Source organism: Eurosta solidaginis, chromosome 1 (genome assembly GCF_040869045.1).
Source record: "Eurosta solidaginis isolate ZX-2024a chromosome 1, ASM4086904v1, whole genome shotgun sequence".
Lineage (NCBI taxonomy): Eukaryota > Metazoa > Arthropoda > Insecta > Diptera > Tephritidae > Eurosta > Eurosta solidaginis.
The window spans coordinates 194,443,994-194,463,161 of NC_090319.1; the positions used below are offsets into that span (position 1 = coordinate 194,443,994).

The following is a 19,168-nucleotide window of genomic DNA, read 5'->3' on the forward strand; positions in this document are numbered from 1 at the left end:
TCACTCGGGTTCGTTTCTTTATCCACGCTCAGCGGCCATCATTTTTATTGCTGAATCAGTTGGTCCTGCTGAGTGCAAGTGGCATCGCTGTCAGCTGTTGCTGAACAGGGGTGTGTTTTTGCGTAAAGGCGGGTAACGCAGTGCGGTTATAGCTGAGCAGCTGGGCTACTGGAAGGTAGTGGGGGGGGGGGGGGGGGGGGGGGGGGGCGCTAAGGCGTAGACTACGGGACGCCCTTGGACGTGAACAGAAAGGAGCCACAAAGATTTATAAAAGTTACGTGGACGTCGGGTTTTGGGATCAAGCCCAGAACAACCTGTCCAATGCAACCATCCCTTACACGAGACACACTGAACAGAGTATGACCGTCCTAAAAAGATTCTTTTCCGGCAGATGCAGCAAAACCATTTCTCAGGACCAGGGTCAGGAGACGGACCCATATTGGATTCGATACCTTCCCGGAGCAAGAGAATATGGAGCAGTCCCGCTGCAAGGAGCTGCTAGGAGGATGACAATTTGTGGGAGGGACGCAACAAATTAAATGGGGTTACACTGAAATGACAGTCCTTGGTCGGAAAAAATCCGAGTCGCTCCGGTACATAGAACCGACTGCCTGGTCCGTTGTCATACTATCCGTTGAACCATTAAATCTAACTTGCCAATTTCTAATAAGATTTGATATTTTCTCGTTCGAAAAAGTCATATTACCTATGCCGATCGATTCCGTTCTTCGTGGGATGGCCTGGAGTTTCTTTCTTCGTAAGGAACTTCCCGTGTCCATTCGACTGCTTCCTCCTGTCGACGCTGGACTGGAGAAGGTGTTCTACCGCGATTTAAGTTGATGTTATGTAGCAAGGCTTGCATTTCGTTCGTAATGTTTCTAGTAATTTTATTACGAAAATCTCTCAAGGACTGACTAATAATTTCCTGTACTCTATGTTCAATGACACTACCTACATGATTCACTGAGGTCATACGAGGATTTCTCGGACTCTGCGATTGACCACCGACGTGATTGCTCTCAGAAGTTGGATATTTTCTTGGACCTGCCTACGTGTATTTCGTCGTTCTCGAGGTACCTACTACTCCAGTTCCTCGATTGTTGGAAACTGCAAAAAAAAAGTTATTAAGAACTAAAGTTAGTTTTATATCTCATAGGCTTTCAATCAAAATTCAAAATTAAATAGTAATAGACAGACTACTCTGTAGGGTATGTCCTGGCGGATAACCTACGGAGAAAAGAAAATGATTGTTAATAAAACGTTGTTGTTATAAAATTACTAGCTGACCAATTTACTTCTTCGGTTTGATATCTATCCCAATTTGGTTTATGAGGATTGATCAACATCTTTAGAAGAAGTATTTAAGTGATACCCGATTTTGCATAAGGATATGTGTATATAAAAGCATTTAAATTTATTCTTTTGTTTTCCAATATGAAACGAAGGGTAAGACTAAGCAAACAGCTAAATTAGAAATATCTTCTAAGTTCAACTGAAAAAAACGTAGTAATATCGTGTTATCAATGGAAACGTTTAACCAACGGTATGAAATCAAGTATTCCCCGAAATAAAAAAAAAACATTCTGTTTTATAACCTTTCCAATTTAAGCATAAAAATAAACTAGAACATGCCTTAACAAAACCGCGGAAAGAATTCGAAATAATCCAAATTCAATAAGTCTTCTTTCTTTTACTAAGGCAAAAAATGTATCAAAAATATAGGAGCTTAGAAAAGGGTGTGATGTTTTTAATTTTTATACTATCATAGCTATGATTATTTCGGGTGAAAACCAACCTACTGAGACCAGATTGGAAAACAACAAGGCCGTGGGCGTTGATGGATTGCCTGCGGAGCTATTCAAGTACCGTGGCGAGGAGTTGGTAAGGCGCATGCAACAGCTTCTTAGCAAAATATGGGCGGACGAGTGCATGCCCGACGGTTGGAATCTAAGTGTTCTTTGCCCAGTCCACAAGAAGGGGGATACTGCACCAACTATCGTGGAATCAGCCTTCTTAATATCGCATATAAGGTCGTTTCAAGTGTATTGTGCGAAAGATTAAAGCCCACCGTGAACCGGCTGATTGGACCTTATCAGTGCGGTTTCAGAACTGGTAAATCTACCATCGACCAGATTTTCACAATGCGCCAAATCTTGGAAAAAACCAGTGAAAAGAGAATCGACATACATCACCTTTTCGTCGACTTTAAAGCCGCCTTCGATAGCACGAAAAGGAGCTGCCTATATGCCGCTATTTCTGAATTTGGTTTCTCCGCAAAACTTATACGGCTGTGCAAAATGACGTTGAGCAACACTATCAGCTCAGTCAGAATTGGGAAGGACCTCTCCGAGCCGTTCGAAACTAAACGAGGTTTCAGACAGGATGACCCCCTATCGTGCGATTTCTTTAATTTGATGCTGGAGAAAATTATACTAGCTGCAGAACTTAACCGCACTGGAACAATATTCTATAAAAGCGTGCAATTACTGGAATATGCTGATGACATTAATATCATCGGCCTAAACGCCCGCGCTGTTAGTTCTGCTTACTCCAAACTGGAAAAAGAAGCGATAAAGATGGGTTTGATAGTGAATGAGGACAAAACGAAGTACCTGCTGTCATCCAGCAAAGAGTCAGCGCATATGCGCCTTGGAAACCACGCTACTGTTGGCAGCCATAATTTCGAAATAGTAAAAGACTTCGTTTATTTGGGAGCCAGCATCAACACTAGCAACAATATCAGCACTGAAATCCAGCGAAGAATCAATCTTGCCAATAAATGCTACTTTGGACTAAGTAGGCAATTGAAAAGTAAAGTCCTCTCTCGGCGAACGAAAATCATACTCTACAAGTCACTTATCGTACCCGTCCTGCTATATGGGGCAGAAGCATGTACCATGAAATCAGCAGATGAAGCGGCTTTGGGAGTGTTAGAGAGAAAAGTTCTTCGAAAGATTTATGGACCTGTACGCATTGGCGATGGCGAGTACCGAAGAAGATTTAATGATGAGCTGTACGAGCTATACGCAGACATCAACATAGTCCAGCGAATTAAAACGCAGCGGCTGCGCTGGCTAGGCCATGTTATGCGAATGAAAAATGATGCTCCGGCCAAGAAAATTTTTGTATCGGAATCCGCCTATGGAAGCAGAGGTAGAGGGCGGCCACCACTCCGTTGGAAGGACCAGGTGGAAAACGATTTAAGCTCACTTGGTGTGACCAATTGGCGCCGGTTGGCGGAGCGAAGGAGCGACTGGCGCGCCTTGTTGCATGGGCATAACCGTTTAGACGGTTAAGCGCCAATTAAGTAAGTAAGTATTTGCAAGAGGATAATAGTCCCGTTTATCTTTTGCGAGCTGGTGTAACATTCGTATGGCCAAATAAGGCGCCGAGGTAGTACCATACGTAACGGTGCACAGCTTTTAGATTTTAACGGGCACGGTAGAATCCTCTCTCCAGATAATGCTCTAAAATGGCTGGTGCGTAAGGGACGTTAATCTATTGAAATATTTTTCCGACATCAGCCGTAAATGCTATTCGATATTGTCTCCATCGAGATAGAATCAGAGGTAAATTTTTTAGTAGAGTTGGTCGGGCAACGGGTTCCGTGTGAATTTTGGATAATAGTTTACCCAACGAACACTACTCTTAGCTGCTTTCTTTCAAGACACCGTGTTGACAAAGAAAAGACAAATTTACTATAAGATCTTTCGCATAGTCACCTATCTCTTACATGTGCCATAAGATAACATACTCATCAATGAATCTTTTATAAAGTTTCGAAAACGCAGGCTGTGAACTAAAGCGTTTTTCCAGCTAATTACGTCTTCGGAGATCGTTGAAATATATGACTAAAAGGTTGTAACTCGTTTTGAAGGATTAGCCGTTTTAAAGGTAGAAATACTGTATATCAACCAGTGCTGTCGCGCAAATGGGTTTTCTTAATGAGCATTCGTGGATGTCCGACCAGGTCCTCTTGTTCCCAAAACAGGCGTAGCTGGTCACTGATGGAAGTTAAGTTCACAGAAAGGCTTTCTCCTCAAGATTTGTTCTTACTGAACCTGAGATCATCCAACAAAGTAAGCTTCTTGCTGTAATAAACCATTTCCGTATATTATCTTTTCCTTCAGTAAACACTAACCAAATAGCAAAGAAAAAGAAAGGAAAAAAACACTCTGCTAGCGCCCAGTTTCCCAGATGCTTTCCACAACATGAGTGCTCGTGATTTGATTATCAGACTGTCGACCTCACGGTCAGTTTCTCAACGTGCGGTTAAATAAACGGAAGGGAGGAAGTAGTTACTCGATATCTTTTGTTTAAAGCAATGGGAAAATTATTCAACATGCGATCAAAAAGATCCCGCCCTGGGTAGGGTCCCACCACCCTTTCTAAGAGACCTCTTGCAACTACTTTCAAGCAACCCTGAATTCACTATCAGGGGTACACGGACGGATTTGTCATCATGATCTTAAAAGGGATATACACTACGAAGTCACATTCACTATAGGATACGGAGCTATTGTCTAGGCAATCCCAGGAACTTCGATAACTGCAGTATCCTCATAAAATTCCTACATTTGACTGGTGTCCGCAATGTGAGGTAATCTTTGGTCCAAAATAGGCTTTTTTATGCCATTGGGGCAATTTTAGAACGCAGCGGAGATAATCTCCATAAGAATGAAAACTCAGATAAAGCTGCAACGTGGATACTCAAATCAGGTTGTTTTCATTAGTAACGAGCAGACATATTCAAGGCATAATCTTTTCTATTCTAAAGTAGCAGCTATACATAGAAATGCCATCTGCAAAAGAAATGTAAGGTTAAATTAATTAGAATGGCTTTTTGTGTTTAATTTGTAGTTTTCCAAAATTCACAGCAAAATCATTTATTTTTTTTTTTTAACGAATTGTATTAAAACAAACTAGTTATCAAAAATTAATAAGTGTACACAACTAATAAATTTTTTCCAAAAATTAAAACTTTCAGTACAAAATTTTGTTCGATATTCGACCTTGGAGTTTGGAATATGAAAAATACAGGGTGGGTAACTTTTAATAATTTTTAATAATTAAACCATGGCAGAAACAATTTGGGACCATCCGATACCTGATACCTTTGCATTCACGTTGATTTTCTTTAACCTTAAAAATTGATCTACATCTTCAGATGTGAAAGAAGAGTGTGATGCTAACCTTGCATTGTGATGCTGTACAATTACTGTCGGTGTGACCCTTATACCGTTTTCACACAGAAACTTAATCGAATCACAATACTATTTACTGAAATAATTAAGTTTCCCTTTTCATACAGGCCCTTTTGCTTCATTAAGCGAACATCTGTCAGCAGCCCCAAAAAAATAATTTCGTTTTTACAAAAAATAGTTACAATGGAAATCAGCCGTTTCTTTCTTAACCACGAGTACAATCAAAATAAAATGCATGCGCAACTACCCATAAATGTTGCACCTAACCAAATATGTACCTATTTTCGAAAAAGCCTTATAATATTTTGCACCAAAGCAGCGAAAATTAAATTTAAAATTTTTCGTGGTTTTCTATTTTTCGTAAATTATTGAAAATATATTATTTTATATTGTCATTTGTTACATTGACAATAAAATTCGAAATACGAAGCAAAACCGATTGGATTTTTAACTCGATTAGGCATTCAATAAAGCAATAATGAGATAATTAAGAATTTTGTATTTTGTATGGAAGATTGAGTTCAATTAGGGCTTTAATGTAGAAAACTTGACTAATTATTTCATTAAACCTCTGTGTGAAATTGGCATTACCTAAACTATGAATGCACATTTTTTTTGCTTGACAATTATCTGCTGCTAAAAAGTGATTTTGATGGCAGCATGAACAAATACTATGGAGTGATGTAGTAGTTGTTGCTTTATGTACTGTCTTTGCCTATAAGTTTATCGAAAATCCTTATTTGAACTGCTAGGATTTTTTGCTGCTTCCCTGTAGACATACCATCTTCTACAAATTCTAGCATTTTGTATGTAGAATCTATAAATTTAATAAAAGATTTAACGTGTGTCGATTCACTAGTGCAGACCAGGATACTCCTTTATCATTCCTCTTTAAGTTCCAGTGAAGGAGCCTTTTGAGTAAAAAATTTTTCTTTTCCGCCTTCGCATTATTATTGTCGAGTTCAATACACACCTATTAGCAGTCGACCCGCGTGCTAAACTTTAACCCTTATATTTTTACACATGTATCGTAATTTCACAATGATATGGGTTGGGCATAGTATACCAAGGTGAGATTAATAATGAAAGAATCAAAATGAGTAAAACCGAATAATAGTAACGGAGTACATTTCAGTTCCTGGGGACTTTCTAAATACTGAGTACATTTTGTGTATTGTTCATTCAGAACCGATACGCTTAAGTTTCGGGTATTGTTGCTAATTTTAAGAATTTAGTGCTTAGTAGTTTTGGTATCGATATACTATTTAAACCCTAACCTACGTCCTGCATGGGAGGGGTCGCCGCACAATGGCAATCATGTTTTTACACGTCCCACTAAGCAAAGACAAATAACACCAACCTTGATTGATCTCACCGAATTCAAAAAAAGAATTTCCCAAAATAACAATTTAAAAATATAAAAATTAATCTGGAAAGTTAATTAAGAGAAAGCATCGAATGGTGTGGTATATATCGACTGCTGATTGACAACATCTCATAGTAATTTTCAAAAACGCCCTATCTCAAAAATATTTTTATACGGATTTATGCTCGGATACAGCGTTCTTGAACCAAACTCTGAAAAAGGGTGTTCTTTAAACAAACTCTAAGCCGAGATAGATTGATATTCCAACCTACAGTCGATATGGTCTGTTATGTAAAACTTAACTGTATATAATCTGTACATTTTATAGGTCTTCTGCAGCACAACACAACTAGTGGCCCATTTAGAAAACTTGGTCGCCTTTTTACTAGTTGTCTTCGGCAGAAAACTAGCTCTCAAACAATAAAAATAGTATTAGAACAATTGGGTGGCTATCTTCCAATGGGTGCCTTGGGTCCGACATCAATTTCTTCATTAATTTCTAGAATTAATGAGCTGGGATTCAATCCCCTTGTCGACATATATTTTGATTTGAGTTACGGTCGTCGACCTCAAACTTTACTTATAGTCGGCGGACCTGGAGCTTCAACACCAATTTTACAGGTATGTACATATGTTATTTCCTAAATGTCATAAGATAAAAAATAAGCTTAGTGTTCCCTATTAACAGGACAATATACGATGGTACGGCCCAAAAGCCCCACCTTACCAATTCAAGCAACGAGAATATAAACAGTTCAAAGACTTGATTAAAAATATCTTTCCTAAAGAGCTTTCTCTGGACCAACGAATTTCGGAAGAAGAGGCGATAGCGGCTTTTATAAATGAATTTAAAAATGTAAGTACTATCGAAAGTTTGTATTAGTAAATTAAAATAAAATATTAACATTATTTTTTTTTAAGTTAAACGGTTTTATTGGAAACAATACTTACATTAAGTAATAATAATACTAAAAGCTAGAAAATAATTAGGTAGGTCCTAGGTACTAGTTATCACACTCCTCATTAATGTAGGGCGTTGATGAGACAATTAAATAATAGCGTTGGACGCGCAAATTTCTATTGATAGTCATAAGTAAGACCAACTGAACCTTAATCAGGTTATGCTACGCCTCACGTTTTTAGAAATTTCACGCGCCCAACGCTTTTATTTAATTGTTTAATCAACGTCCTAGATTACTAAGGAGTGTGATGACCAGCACCTAGGACCTACCTAATTATTTTCTAGGTTTTCTTAGTGTGCTTCACCACTCTAATGCACGCGGTGCACATTGCCGAGTTAACGGGTTTGTTGTCTCAATCGCATTTGGCATAATTTCAAATAATGATGACACATGCGGAACACTTGTGACACCGTGCATAATAGCTTAGCAGTTGTTGATCGTATTGCAAGCGGCACACTTATAGACATCGTTCCAAATACAATTAGCAAGTAAGCATTTCATGTATTAATGAAATAATCAATAGAAATAGGGAGTAACCAATGATTTGATTGGTGGCTCATAGAATTAAGAACTTAGACTTTAAACATATATAAGCTGGCGATGAGCCAAAATAAATCATTCTTGACTTATGTAAAGAGAAATAATTAAAACGCGCGGAGTGGCTTAGCGTCTGACAATTATTCAAAAATGCTTTCTCTTTTATACATTACAAATACGTATTTACACTAATACTTACAAACTAAAAAGTACCTACATTCCTAGTGCATATATGCCAAGTCAGCATATTATTATTATAGCGACCTATTTACGGACACATGCAATTAAATACATATAAATATTACATATAAATGGCAGTCACAATGACCATTGACTGATCAATAAGTGTGTTGGTCAATGTGACGGGTTGACAAATGTAATTGAATATGCATTGCATGTGCAAGCATTAATAACCCACTGGTGAACTCTCGCTGAGAATGCATTCATATTTGGGTCGGTACATTTAAGTCTTTGTGTGGTCAATAAGCGCGTGTGTATTTTGTATTGCTAAAAGCATTCCGAATGAGGGGCATCTCCATGTAACGCTACGCCACCGGCTTTTGAGAATGGCCAGACAAAATGTGCGTGTGCTAATTATGTGCGGCTATTCAAATTGTATCCTCAAATTTGGGGTGTGTTTCGTATCACTTTACATTTGTGACCCGTTTAAAATTTGTTTGACGCAACCGATTTTCAAGGGTGTCGACCCACTTAAAATCCGCTTGTGTTTACAAATTATTCTTTAACATTCAACCGTTGTATGGCCATAATTTATGAAGTAATGGTAGCTCGATGCCAAAATGAATTTGTATGTTTATGTAGTTTTTTTTTTGTATTTATTTGTTTACATTTGCTTTACTTGTGTTCTTATTGTCTATTTTGTCATGTGTATATATTGTGCTGACCTTGTTTTTTTTTTATATTTGAGCATGTTATGCTGATTCTTGTCTCTTTTTTTTCATTTAAATATAATGTGTTGGCATTTGATTTTTTCTTTACGCTTGACGAGTAAAGTGGAATGCTTATGCTGAGACTGTTGATATTATTTATTTTTTTGTTAAATTATTTTAATTACTACCAGATGTTTAATATTGGGGTAAGCCTATTCGCATGGATTATTTCCTTATCTTTATTTGTTCTAGCGCTATCTCCTATTTTATGCGGTATTAATGTGAAATTGTTGTTTTTGTCAATATTTTTTTTTCTATACTAGGTACTTTTTTCTATATTATTATCTAATTTATAGCCTCTCTAAATTCGAGGTTTCCTAACTGAAGCCTGCCAAACTTATATTTATTTCTTTATAATGATTTCTAACAACTAATAGAGATAAATGAGTTAGATTTTCTTACTTTAACTATTTCTATTAAACAATTCTTTTCATTGTTATACCTTTTCATTTTTTTTTAATTCTATTAACTAAGATCATATAAAGGAAGTAATCTGTGACTAATAATGCAGAAATTTAGGAGCTGTAATTGATGGAAGAGTATGCTAGTTTATATTAGTAGTAGTAGTTCAGCTAATGGGTGAAAGAAGGTACAGTGGATTCAAAAATTTTAATATCTTTATACTTTTTAGATTTTTTATATTTTTGACCTTATATGTCACGCGATTTTTGCGGCTGCTCCGAGGACAGAATCCTCATGATTTTTATGAAGAATTATTTGATTTTTATCTAGAGTTAGTGCAATTATTAGATCTTAGAGAACTTGGGTACCTTTTTATTATTTTAAATTTGCCTACTTGAGTACCATTCTATAATTCTTCACGAATTTTTCCCTCAGGACAACTGTGTTTCTTCTTATTTTCAAGTCCTAGATTGCCGGCATTTTTTAGCCTGGTTGAATATTATCCTAAGTCAATAACTTCCTCAACAATCAGGTTGCTTGAATTTTCTACGCTACTATTTTTTTATCCTAAGATGAAAACCAGCGCGACATGTATTATTGCGGCAAATTTATATAGCGCTTTATATATGGTTTTCTTTGTGACTTTTTCTTCGTTTTTGTTGTTATTGTTGGCTGATTTTTGTTCTTTTAAAATTTTGTATAATTCAGCTTTTCAGTCAAGCATTATTTTGCGAGAATTGCATATTTTTTTTGGCTGTGGTGTAAATCTTCTACCTTGACAGACTTCATAGTTGTTATTTTGATAACTTCCATTGGAATTACTACTGTGAATTTGATATTGCTTCGTTACTATTTTTGGATTTAAAGATATCAGGAGCATTCAGAGAAATTATGCAAGTTCTTGATTTGCTATGCAATTTAGGCAAGGCTAATGAAGCTGCCTTTACTGCTGATTGCGACATTTTGAAGGTTACTATCTGGAAGTTTTATCTTAATTATTTGTTGCTCTTCCTCAGCTTTGGGTTTGGTTTTGAGTAATAAGGTCCTAAAGTCAATATTTGTAAATTGAAGGAAAAAATTTTAGATGCGATTTTCCACGTTTTTTAATTGTCTGTATTTGTGCTTCCTGTAATTTTTGAGCATTATAGCTTTGTGATGATCAATAGCATGAATGCGCAGATTAGGACACATCGGGAACGTCTGGATAGTTTTTCCTATTTGACTATCCTGTTCTCTGTTGTTTCAGAGTTCATGATGCCGTGCGCAATCTTTGTCCACCAAGACATTTTGGAATTTCTTTTACTTATTATTATTATTTTTTTTTTTAAAGGTTTAGGGCCTCATTCTCTATTGCGAAACGAATGTTCGTTTTGTATAACGATAACGGCTCAAGACGAAAACAGCTGACTCTTACATGACGAAGCCCTCACTAGGGTAGGCACCTTGTCGTTGGTGTGAGGGCTTAGCCGAACTCCATAGCGCCCGACTATGAGGCGGAGCTGTTTAGGACTGACATCTACGCCGTTTCGCCTCATATGAGGGCGGCGGGATGTCGGTGACCAAGAACTGCCAACCCCCTAATCCAGGGTGTTATGCGGACCATGCCAATTGGACGATTTGCAGCCAGGGGATAAATTCCGCTGTATTCGAACGGAGCCTTCCCGATACCGGGCCACCTCGGGAAGTATTAATAGCCTTACCACAGTAAGGGACGCTGCTGTGGCGTACGGTTCTTTCCCCGTATATAATACTGGACCGCTGAGCCCGCCTTGTCGGGCAGGTGGTCGTACGACCAAGATGAACGACTCATTACCTGACTGTAATAAGGACGATGTAAAGAGGAGGACTGAGTCGCAATCCAAGGACGACAAATACGAATTAAGCGATGCGTCGGACTCGGGGAGCGAGAGTAGTGCTGATTCAATGAACTCCCTGTTGGAGAAGCACACAAATGAAAACGGAGTAGAAGAGTGGAGAAGGGTACGGAGCAGAGGAAGTAAAAGAGCTCTCTCGCAGTACCGTGCAGCACTAAGAATTGTACAACGATTGGGAGCAGTGGTCGAGCCAACAGAAGTGGAGAGCGAGCCCTTGGAATGAGCCCATAAAGCGGTAGAAGTAGGTCGAAGGCAGTTCAAAAGGTTTGCTGCGAGAAACACTGGGTTCTGCAACCGGTACGAGGAGGAAGAAGCATCGAATGGCAGAATGAAGAGGCAGCGTTCGGCGGAAGGCGACAAGCCTGCTTTCAAGAGGCAGAAAGGACCCAGTCCTATAGCCGCGAGGCAGGGCAGTCGCATAGACAAGACAAGTAGGGCCAAAGCTGTAAGACAGATGGGCTCCAATAGCGAGGTAGCAACTACCTCGAAAGCTGCGAGTCAGATGGAAGTTCCAATTAAGGAAGTAGGAGATAAGCCAAAGGGAGATAACGCTAAGACTCCGGCTTTTTCGGAGGCGCTAAAGGGAGTTAACGCTAAGACTCCGGCTTTCTCGGAGGTGCCAAAGGGAGATAACACTAAGACTCCTGCTTTTCCCGGGAAGATGAGTGATGTGGCAAAGCAGTCACTGACTGTGGCGCTGGTTGATCGTAGCAGTCCTTTCGGACAAATGACTACTGAAAGGTGGAAATCTGTGGAAAGGGAGCTTATTAGCTTAATGCTTAAGATGATGCGGGAACAACCAAGTAAGCCCCTTCCAACCTTTGATTCGGGGGGATGGTATAATGGTGTGAAGATGATAGCGTGCGACAACATCGCGAGCTTGCGGTGGCTGGAGGAAGTGGTTCCAAACCTCCAAAGGCAAGGCACGAACGCGCGGTTTGAGGTGGTGGATAAAGCGCAAATCCCCACGGTACCAAAAGTTAAGTTATGGATACCATGCGTGATGAAGTCGGAGGATACACTGCGACTTCTGCAGAATCAGAATCCGAACATACCGACACAGGATTGGAAGGTACTTACTGTATCTCGGCCTACCGAGGATGGTCAGTTCTACATCTTCCAAATAAACAAGCAGGCGGAGGATATTTTGTACACGCATCTTGGTAAAATGTCCTTTGGTACTGGCAAAATTTACATGCGACTCAGGAAGAAGAGGATAAAAAACCTAACACGCTAGAGGTGGGCGAAGTCGAAAAGTACCTCAAAAGCCTAAGGGAAAAAAGACAGGTGGAGGTCCCCGACGTCACCACGAACATGCTAGAAGAGGACCAACCGCTAAATGGTGCTGTGACTCGCACAGAGGAACACCATGCACAACACTCACGAGAGACTGAAGGGGGCCTCGAATACTCTAAACCAAAAGGGCAAGGGGAGGACGACGACGTCAAGACGAAGGTGCTGAAGGGGGAGAAACAGCCCAATGGTGCTGCGAGTCCTACAGATAAACCTCCAACACAGTAAAGTGGCGTCGAGCGAACTCCTCCTAACCCTTGAGGAGGGTTCGTTTGACGTGGCGCTGATCCAGGAGCCGTGGCTCTCATCGGGAGGAAAGGTCTCTGGACTTAGCGCGCGCGGGTTTGGCGTTTACTACGCGCAAACGGAAGGACGGGTGCGAGCTGTAGTAATGGTAAGGAAACAGCTGTATTCATATATGCTGCCTAATTACACCACTGAAGATCTCGTAGCGGTGGCCGTTGAGCAAAAGAATAAGCAGGCATTTATCCTGGCGTCCTGCTACATGGCCCATGCTGCGGAGGTCCCACCGATGGAGTGCAAAAGGCTAGTACAGGAGGAAGGGCGCAAAGGGCGGTTGGTCATAGGCGCAGATGCAAATGCGCACCACAATGCGTGGGGAAGAGCAGATACGAACGAGAGGGGCGAATCTCTGTTTTGTTACATCCTGCAAACCAATTTGCAGATAGCCAACAGGGGAAATGTCCCTACATACATTGGTCCAACATCCAGCAATGTTCTGGACATTACATTGAGCTCCGAGCGTGATATATCAAGGTATGATTGGATGGTTCTTGATAGACCATCCTTCTCCGACCATGCGTATATCAGCTTCAACATCCCCCTAAAGAGGGTAGAGAAGGGAGGAACCTTTAGAAACCCTAGGTCAACGAACTGGACTAAATTCCAGAAACATGTAGAAACAAAACTGGGACAACCCAAAGAGGTTACTAATGTAGAGGAACTGGAGGAGTCGAATGAATTCCTAACAAGGACGCTTATGACTGCGTATAACAAAGCTTGCCCTCTAAGAAGATTCAGAGGAAAAGCAAAGCCGCCATGGTGGAGCAATGAGCTGAGTCTTCTAAGAAGACAGGTAAAAGAAATGTTTAAGCTCGCAAAGACCGCGGAAAGCGAAGCGTGTCGGGACGAGTACAGGGATCTACTGAGGATCTACAAGCGCGAAATTACCAGGCGAAGAGGAACTCATGGAAAAGTTTCTGTACGGACATAGAGTGCTCCAGCGAAACAGCTCGGTTGAATAAAGTCCTAGCAAAGGGAAACATAGTCCAGGGACTAATAAAGAAAGAGAACGGGGAATGGTCACGTAATAGTGAGGAATCCCTTGAGGTGCTTCTCGATACACATTTCCCATCGGGAGACGGTTTAGAGGAGCCAGCAGACATCACTCACACTTCGATCACGGAGCTAGTAGTGCCGGGCTTGGTGACCGATACCAAGATCGAGTGGGCAGTGACAACGTTTTCTAAGTTTAAATCGCCGGGCCCAGATGGTATATTCCCGGCCATGCTACAAGTCTCAAGTAGGGCGGTCGTGGAATGGCTTAAAATAATATTCGATGGGTGCATACGACTGAATCATGTACCGCACTCTTGGAGAACTGCTCGTGTAGCTTGTCTACCAAAGGCGGGGAAGATCGGTCACATGTATTCCAAAGACTATAGACCCATTAGCTTAACATCATTTCTGCTCAAAACCTTTGAGAGGCTGATAGATGTGTACATAAAGTCCAACGTGGATGAAAAGCTGCTCTCCACAACACAGCATGCGTACACCAAAGGCAAGTCGGTAGACACCGCATTGCATAGTGTGGTAATAAGCATAGAGAAATCCCTGGAATATAAGGAGTATGATCTATGAGTCTTCTTGGACATTGCCGGGGCTTTCAATAATGTTGCAAAATGGGCGATTATGGATGGTCTTAATTACATTAAAGTACATCCTGCCTTAATCAGATGGATCGGCTGCATGTTAAATTGCAGAACGATTACATCAAATGGGGATTGTACGAGGCCACGAAATCAATGGACAGGGGCATGCCACAGGGAGGGGTGCTATCACCTCTGCTGTGGACGCTGGTCATCAACCAACTGCTCAGGCAATTCGATGAGGGACCCGTAAAACTTACGGCTTACGCAGAAGACGTTGCAATGGTCATAAGTGGAAAGTGCCTTCCAACGATTAGTTCTTTTATGAATCGGGCGCTTCGCGATATTAATACCTGGGCATCTACTGTCGGGTTGAAAGTCAATGCGGAGAAGACGAACATGGTCTTGTTTACAAAGAGGTACAGGGTCCCAAATTGGACCAGGCCTAAGTTAGGAGGGGTGACCTTACAGGAGAAACCTTGCACAAAATATTTAGGAATCATCCTCGACAGTAAGATGTCATGGAAGCTCAACGTGGAGGGGAGGGTCAAGAAGGCCTCAACGGCACTCTACGCATGTAAAAGAATGCTGGGGTGTACGTGGGGCCTATCGCCCTCTCTTTCGCATTGGGTTTTTACAGCGATTGTAAGCCCTGTTCTATACTATGGAGTTCTTGTTTGGTGGAAAGACACACAAAAAACAACATACCTCAAAAAATTAGAGGGGGTATGCAGACTATCGATGCTTAGCATTACGGGAGCCCTGAAAACAACCCCGACGGCTGCACTGTATGCCATTTTGCACATCCCACCTGTAGACCTAGTAGCAAAGAATAAAGCGTTAACGACCGCAACCAGGCTCGGTGCTTCGGGGCAGCTTGAGCGCCGACCATATGGCCATAGTAGTATAGCGTCATCAATCACAAGACGAACAGACTACATGATACCCTATCTGCGCTTCGAGGGAGATCTTAAGGCCACAATAGAGGTGGACGGTTGGCGCAAGGGTGCGCAAATGGCGGACGAGGCGATACATGTGTACACCGATGGTTCCAAAGTAGTGGAAGGAGTAGGGTCTGCGGTATACTGCCCTGATCCGGAAATAAGCAGATCCTACAGGCTGCCGGATTACTGTAGCGTTTTTCAAGCGGAAATATTAGCCGTAACCAAAGCAATAGAAACCCCGGAAGAGAATAGCTTAAGCTGCAACCGTGTTAACTTTTATATTGACAGTCAAGCAGCAATTAAGGCAATAATCTCGCATAGCGCAGCATCTAAATGCGTGTTAGAGTGTAAGCAGTATCTGGAGAGAATCGGGACAGGGAGAAGCATACATCTATATTGGGTCCCAGGGCATATGGGAATAGATGGGAATGAAAAAGCGACGAACTAGCTAAAAAGGGCGCATCCCTTGAAGCTTGCTCCGTAGATGTCCCAATTAGATTGGGCGAGATTAAGCGAAGGCGAGAGGTGCACATGATCGACCAAGCGGGAAAGGCGTGGGTTCAAGCGCGGGGCTGTAAAGTGTCGAAGATTATGTGTAGGTCTTACAACCTTAGACTAACACAGTTGGTCCTCTCAATAAAAAGAGAGGACTGTAGACTCATGACGGGTATTCTGACTGGACATTGCCTTCTGGCGTCACATGCCTTTAAACTAGGCTTGATCAGTGATAGCAGATGTAGGAAGTGCGGGTTGGAGGAGGAAACGATCGAGCACGTTCTGTGCTCGTGCCCTGCACTTGCCAGGCTAAGACTCCAGCTATTAGGAGTGATACAGCCGTCAGATCTAGAAGCAGCAAGTGGCTTAAGTCCTAGGAAGCTTCTAGTATTTGCCAAGAGGACGGAGTTATTTTATAACATAGGTCCTGGTTTTTGATAGGGTTTTTCAGTTTGGTCGTTAAAACAAACTTCAGGTAACACTACGGACTCAATCAGTCTATGTGAGGTCCTCATGGACCGGTCAGTTCAACCTACCTACCTACATGACGAAGACGTAAAAAGTGAACATTCTTCATAACGATAAGTCAATAAAATAAAGAATTAAAATTTCAAATTCTAACGAAAATAAATAAGTTATCGTTCGTTGCAATAAAAATGGATATAGCAGCTAAAAAGAGGTAATTTTATTATAACTAACTTATTTAGAGCTAATTTTAATTAATGTTTTTGTTTTTAAATAAAAAAAAATAAATGTAAGGCGCGATAACCTCCGAAGAGATCTAAGGCCGAGCTTCTCTTCCAATTTGCGTCGTGCTCCTCTTGATTTTTCCCTACAAATTGGCCGGACGGGACCTACATGTTTTATGCCGACTCCGAACGGCATCTGCAAGGCAGATGAGTTTTCACTGAGAGCTTTTCATGGCAGAAATACAATCGGAGCGCTTGCCAGACACTGCCGAGGGGCGACCCCGCTTAGAAAAATTTTCTTCTAATTGAAAAATCGTATTTCTAAAATTTTGATGTTGCTTTGCCCGGGAGTTGAACCCAGGGCATACGGTGTGATAGGCGGAGCACGCTACCATCACACCACGGTGGCCGCCGTTTTTAGTAACAAGAAAACTAGCAGCGTGCAGTTTGGAGTGCTAGTGAGTCAATTGGAAGCCTATCTGGACCTGGCAAGAGGTGTTCCTCAATTCGGGGAGGACAAATCGAAATGCGATTTTAAATGGAATAAAGTAGCCAACAAAATTAATGCTCTTGGGCCTCCAATAAGAATCGTGGTTGAGTGGAAAAAGGTAAGTGCTATATTTAAATTTATTTGTTACTACTGGCAACTTTTCTGTAATCGTCTTTGTTGTAGATCTCGGCTGACCTCAAGAGTAGGACAAAATGCACGCTTGCCGATAATGCGCGAACCTTAATGGTACAGGTGGTGGTCCATTTTGCCACAAAAACCACTCACGGAAACAGAAAGGACTATTGACAGGATCTTGTCCATTTCAAATTCGGCTGCACCGGTAGGACAAGTATTTGGAGTAGCTTTCTGGAAAGAGGCAAGAATGGAAGAAGCAACAATAACAACAACAGCAACACCAGCACCAGTCACTGCAACTATCGCAGCAACAATAGCACCAATCACAGCAACAACAGTCATCTTCACCACAATCAAATGTTCAGACATACCTACAAATCCGACATCACCCTCTGCACAGAACATATCATCACATAGCACAGACCTTAACAATATACCAACATCAACACACCGTTCATGGGGAACAAAAAGACTAAGCGTAGCGAAGTATGCAAAGGAGCAAGCAGAAGCTGCAAAAATACAAGCTCAGGAGGTGAAAAAAATTGCGGAAGTTGTAAGCACCCAAGCGGATGCAATGAAGTCTATTGCCGCAAGTTTGGAAAGCTTAGTTAAAATATTGCAAAAAGCTTACAAATACCACCTACAACAATGATAATCTTTCCTTTTTCTCAAATTGGGAATTAGCAGGATTATGGCCTATCTTTAAAAAGTTTTAATAGACAAATGGAAGAGGATAATGAAATAAGGAGGAGAAAGAGTGGGAGGAGTAGGAAGAAGAAAGTAGGAAGAGTAAGAGCAGGAGTAGGAAGAGGAGTAGAATGTGGGGAAAGATGACGTATAAGGGAATGGAGGAGGAAGAGGGAAAGAATAGGAAGTAGAAGAAGAGGATAAGGAAGAGCAGTACGACAACGAGGGAGAGAAGAAAGTGGAGGGGAAGAAAAGAAAGAGTGGGAAGAGGAGGAATAAGAAGAGAAGGAAAAATAAGAGGAGAAAAAAGGGGGAACTAAAGAGGATAATAAATAGTATGAAGAGGAAGAGAAGAATAAGAGGAAGGGGAAGAGTAGAAGGAGGAGTGGGAAGAGGAGTTGGGAAAGATGGAAGAAAGAGTTGGAAGGAGGGGGGGGGGGGGGGGGGGGGGGGGAAGAATATGAAGAAGAGGGGAAGGAAGACGAGTAGGACGAGCACGAGGAGGAAAAAAAAGGTAAGCGAAGGAAGGATAACTTTACAAGTACATACGAACCAGTCTGCAAACCTTTTTACCTAAAAAAAACCGCGAATAATGTATGTATATATAAAACTTTATTTGATTTGTGGCAAGTGATTGCACATCTTTCACAACTACATTGTTTCTTTTATCATCCTCAATTAACAGTGAAAAAATAACTGATGATTTATCGTCACATGACTTCAATCGACACATCCAATCACCCCCGGGATACCATATAGGTTGAAAAGATGTTCCTTCATGTTGTTCTCCTCATCTTCAGTTTTTTGGAAAACTATCCATTTCTTACATAAATGCGGCTCAAAAACTTTTAAACATTCCCCGATGACTCTTGCCACTGTCGGTTGGATAATAGCCGAAAAATCTTCATTCCTATCGGCTTTTGGTAACTTCTAGTGGCTAGACATCTTAGAAATATTGATATTTTCAACTGCACTTGCAAGTCAGTGTTACGGAACGAGCTTTGCAAATACATTTTTGTTTCGTCTATATATGTCTAAACACTTCCTTGCTTACCTGAAAATTTGGAACAAATCTGTGGTAATATGAGTGCTGTTAGTATTCATGCCAACTTTTAAATATACACTTACTCAGAGTCCGGTAGGTCCAATACATTTAACTTATCACGCAAATTTCTTCGTTCTACCCGTAGCTGGGCTTTACGATACCGTTCGGTTATGATGTGTACGGCATCTGCATACATTTTGCTCTCA

At 41.0% G+C, this 19,168-nt stretch overlaps 1 protein-coding gene across 8 annotated transcripts in view; it reads left to right on the forward strand.

The window, feature by feature from the left end:
* The window catches only part of Nepl16 (Neprilysin-like 16), a 2,088,045-nt gene that overhangs the window by 613,867 nt on the left and 1,455,010 nt on the right, over nucleotides 1-19,168 (forward strand). For all 8 annotated transcript variants that reach the window (XR_010948731.1, XR_010948732.1, XM_067760064.1 and 5 more), the window contains exons 4-5: nucleotides 6,899-7,191; nucleotides 7,259-7,426. Coding sequence is in view for 6 of the 8 variants with exons in the window: in XM_067760064.1 (XP_067616165.1) it covers nucleotides 6,899-7,191; nucleotides 7,259-7,426 (461 nt within the window). In the remaining 2 variants the exon portion in view is untranslated. The remainder of the gene's footprint in view (nucleotides 1-6,898; nucleotides 7,192-7,258; nucleotides 7,427-19,168) is intronic.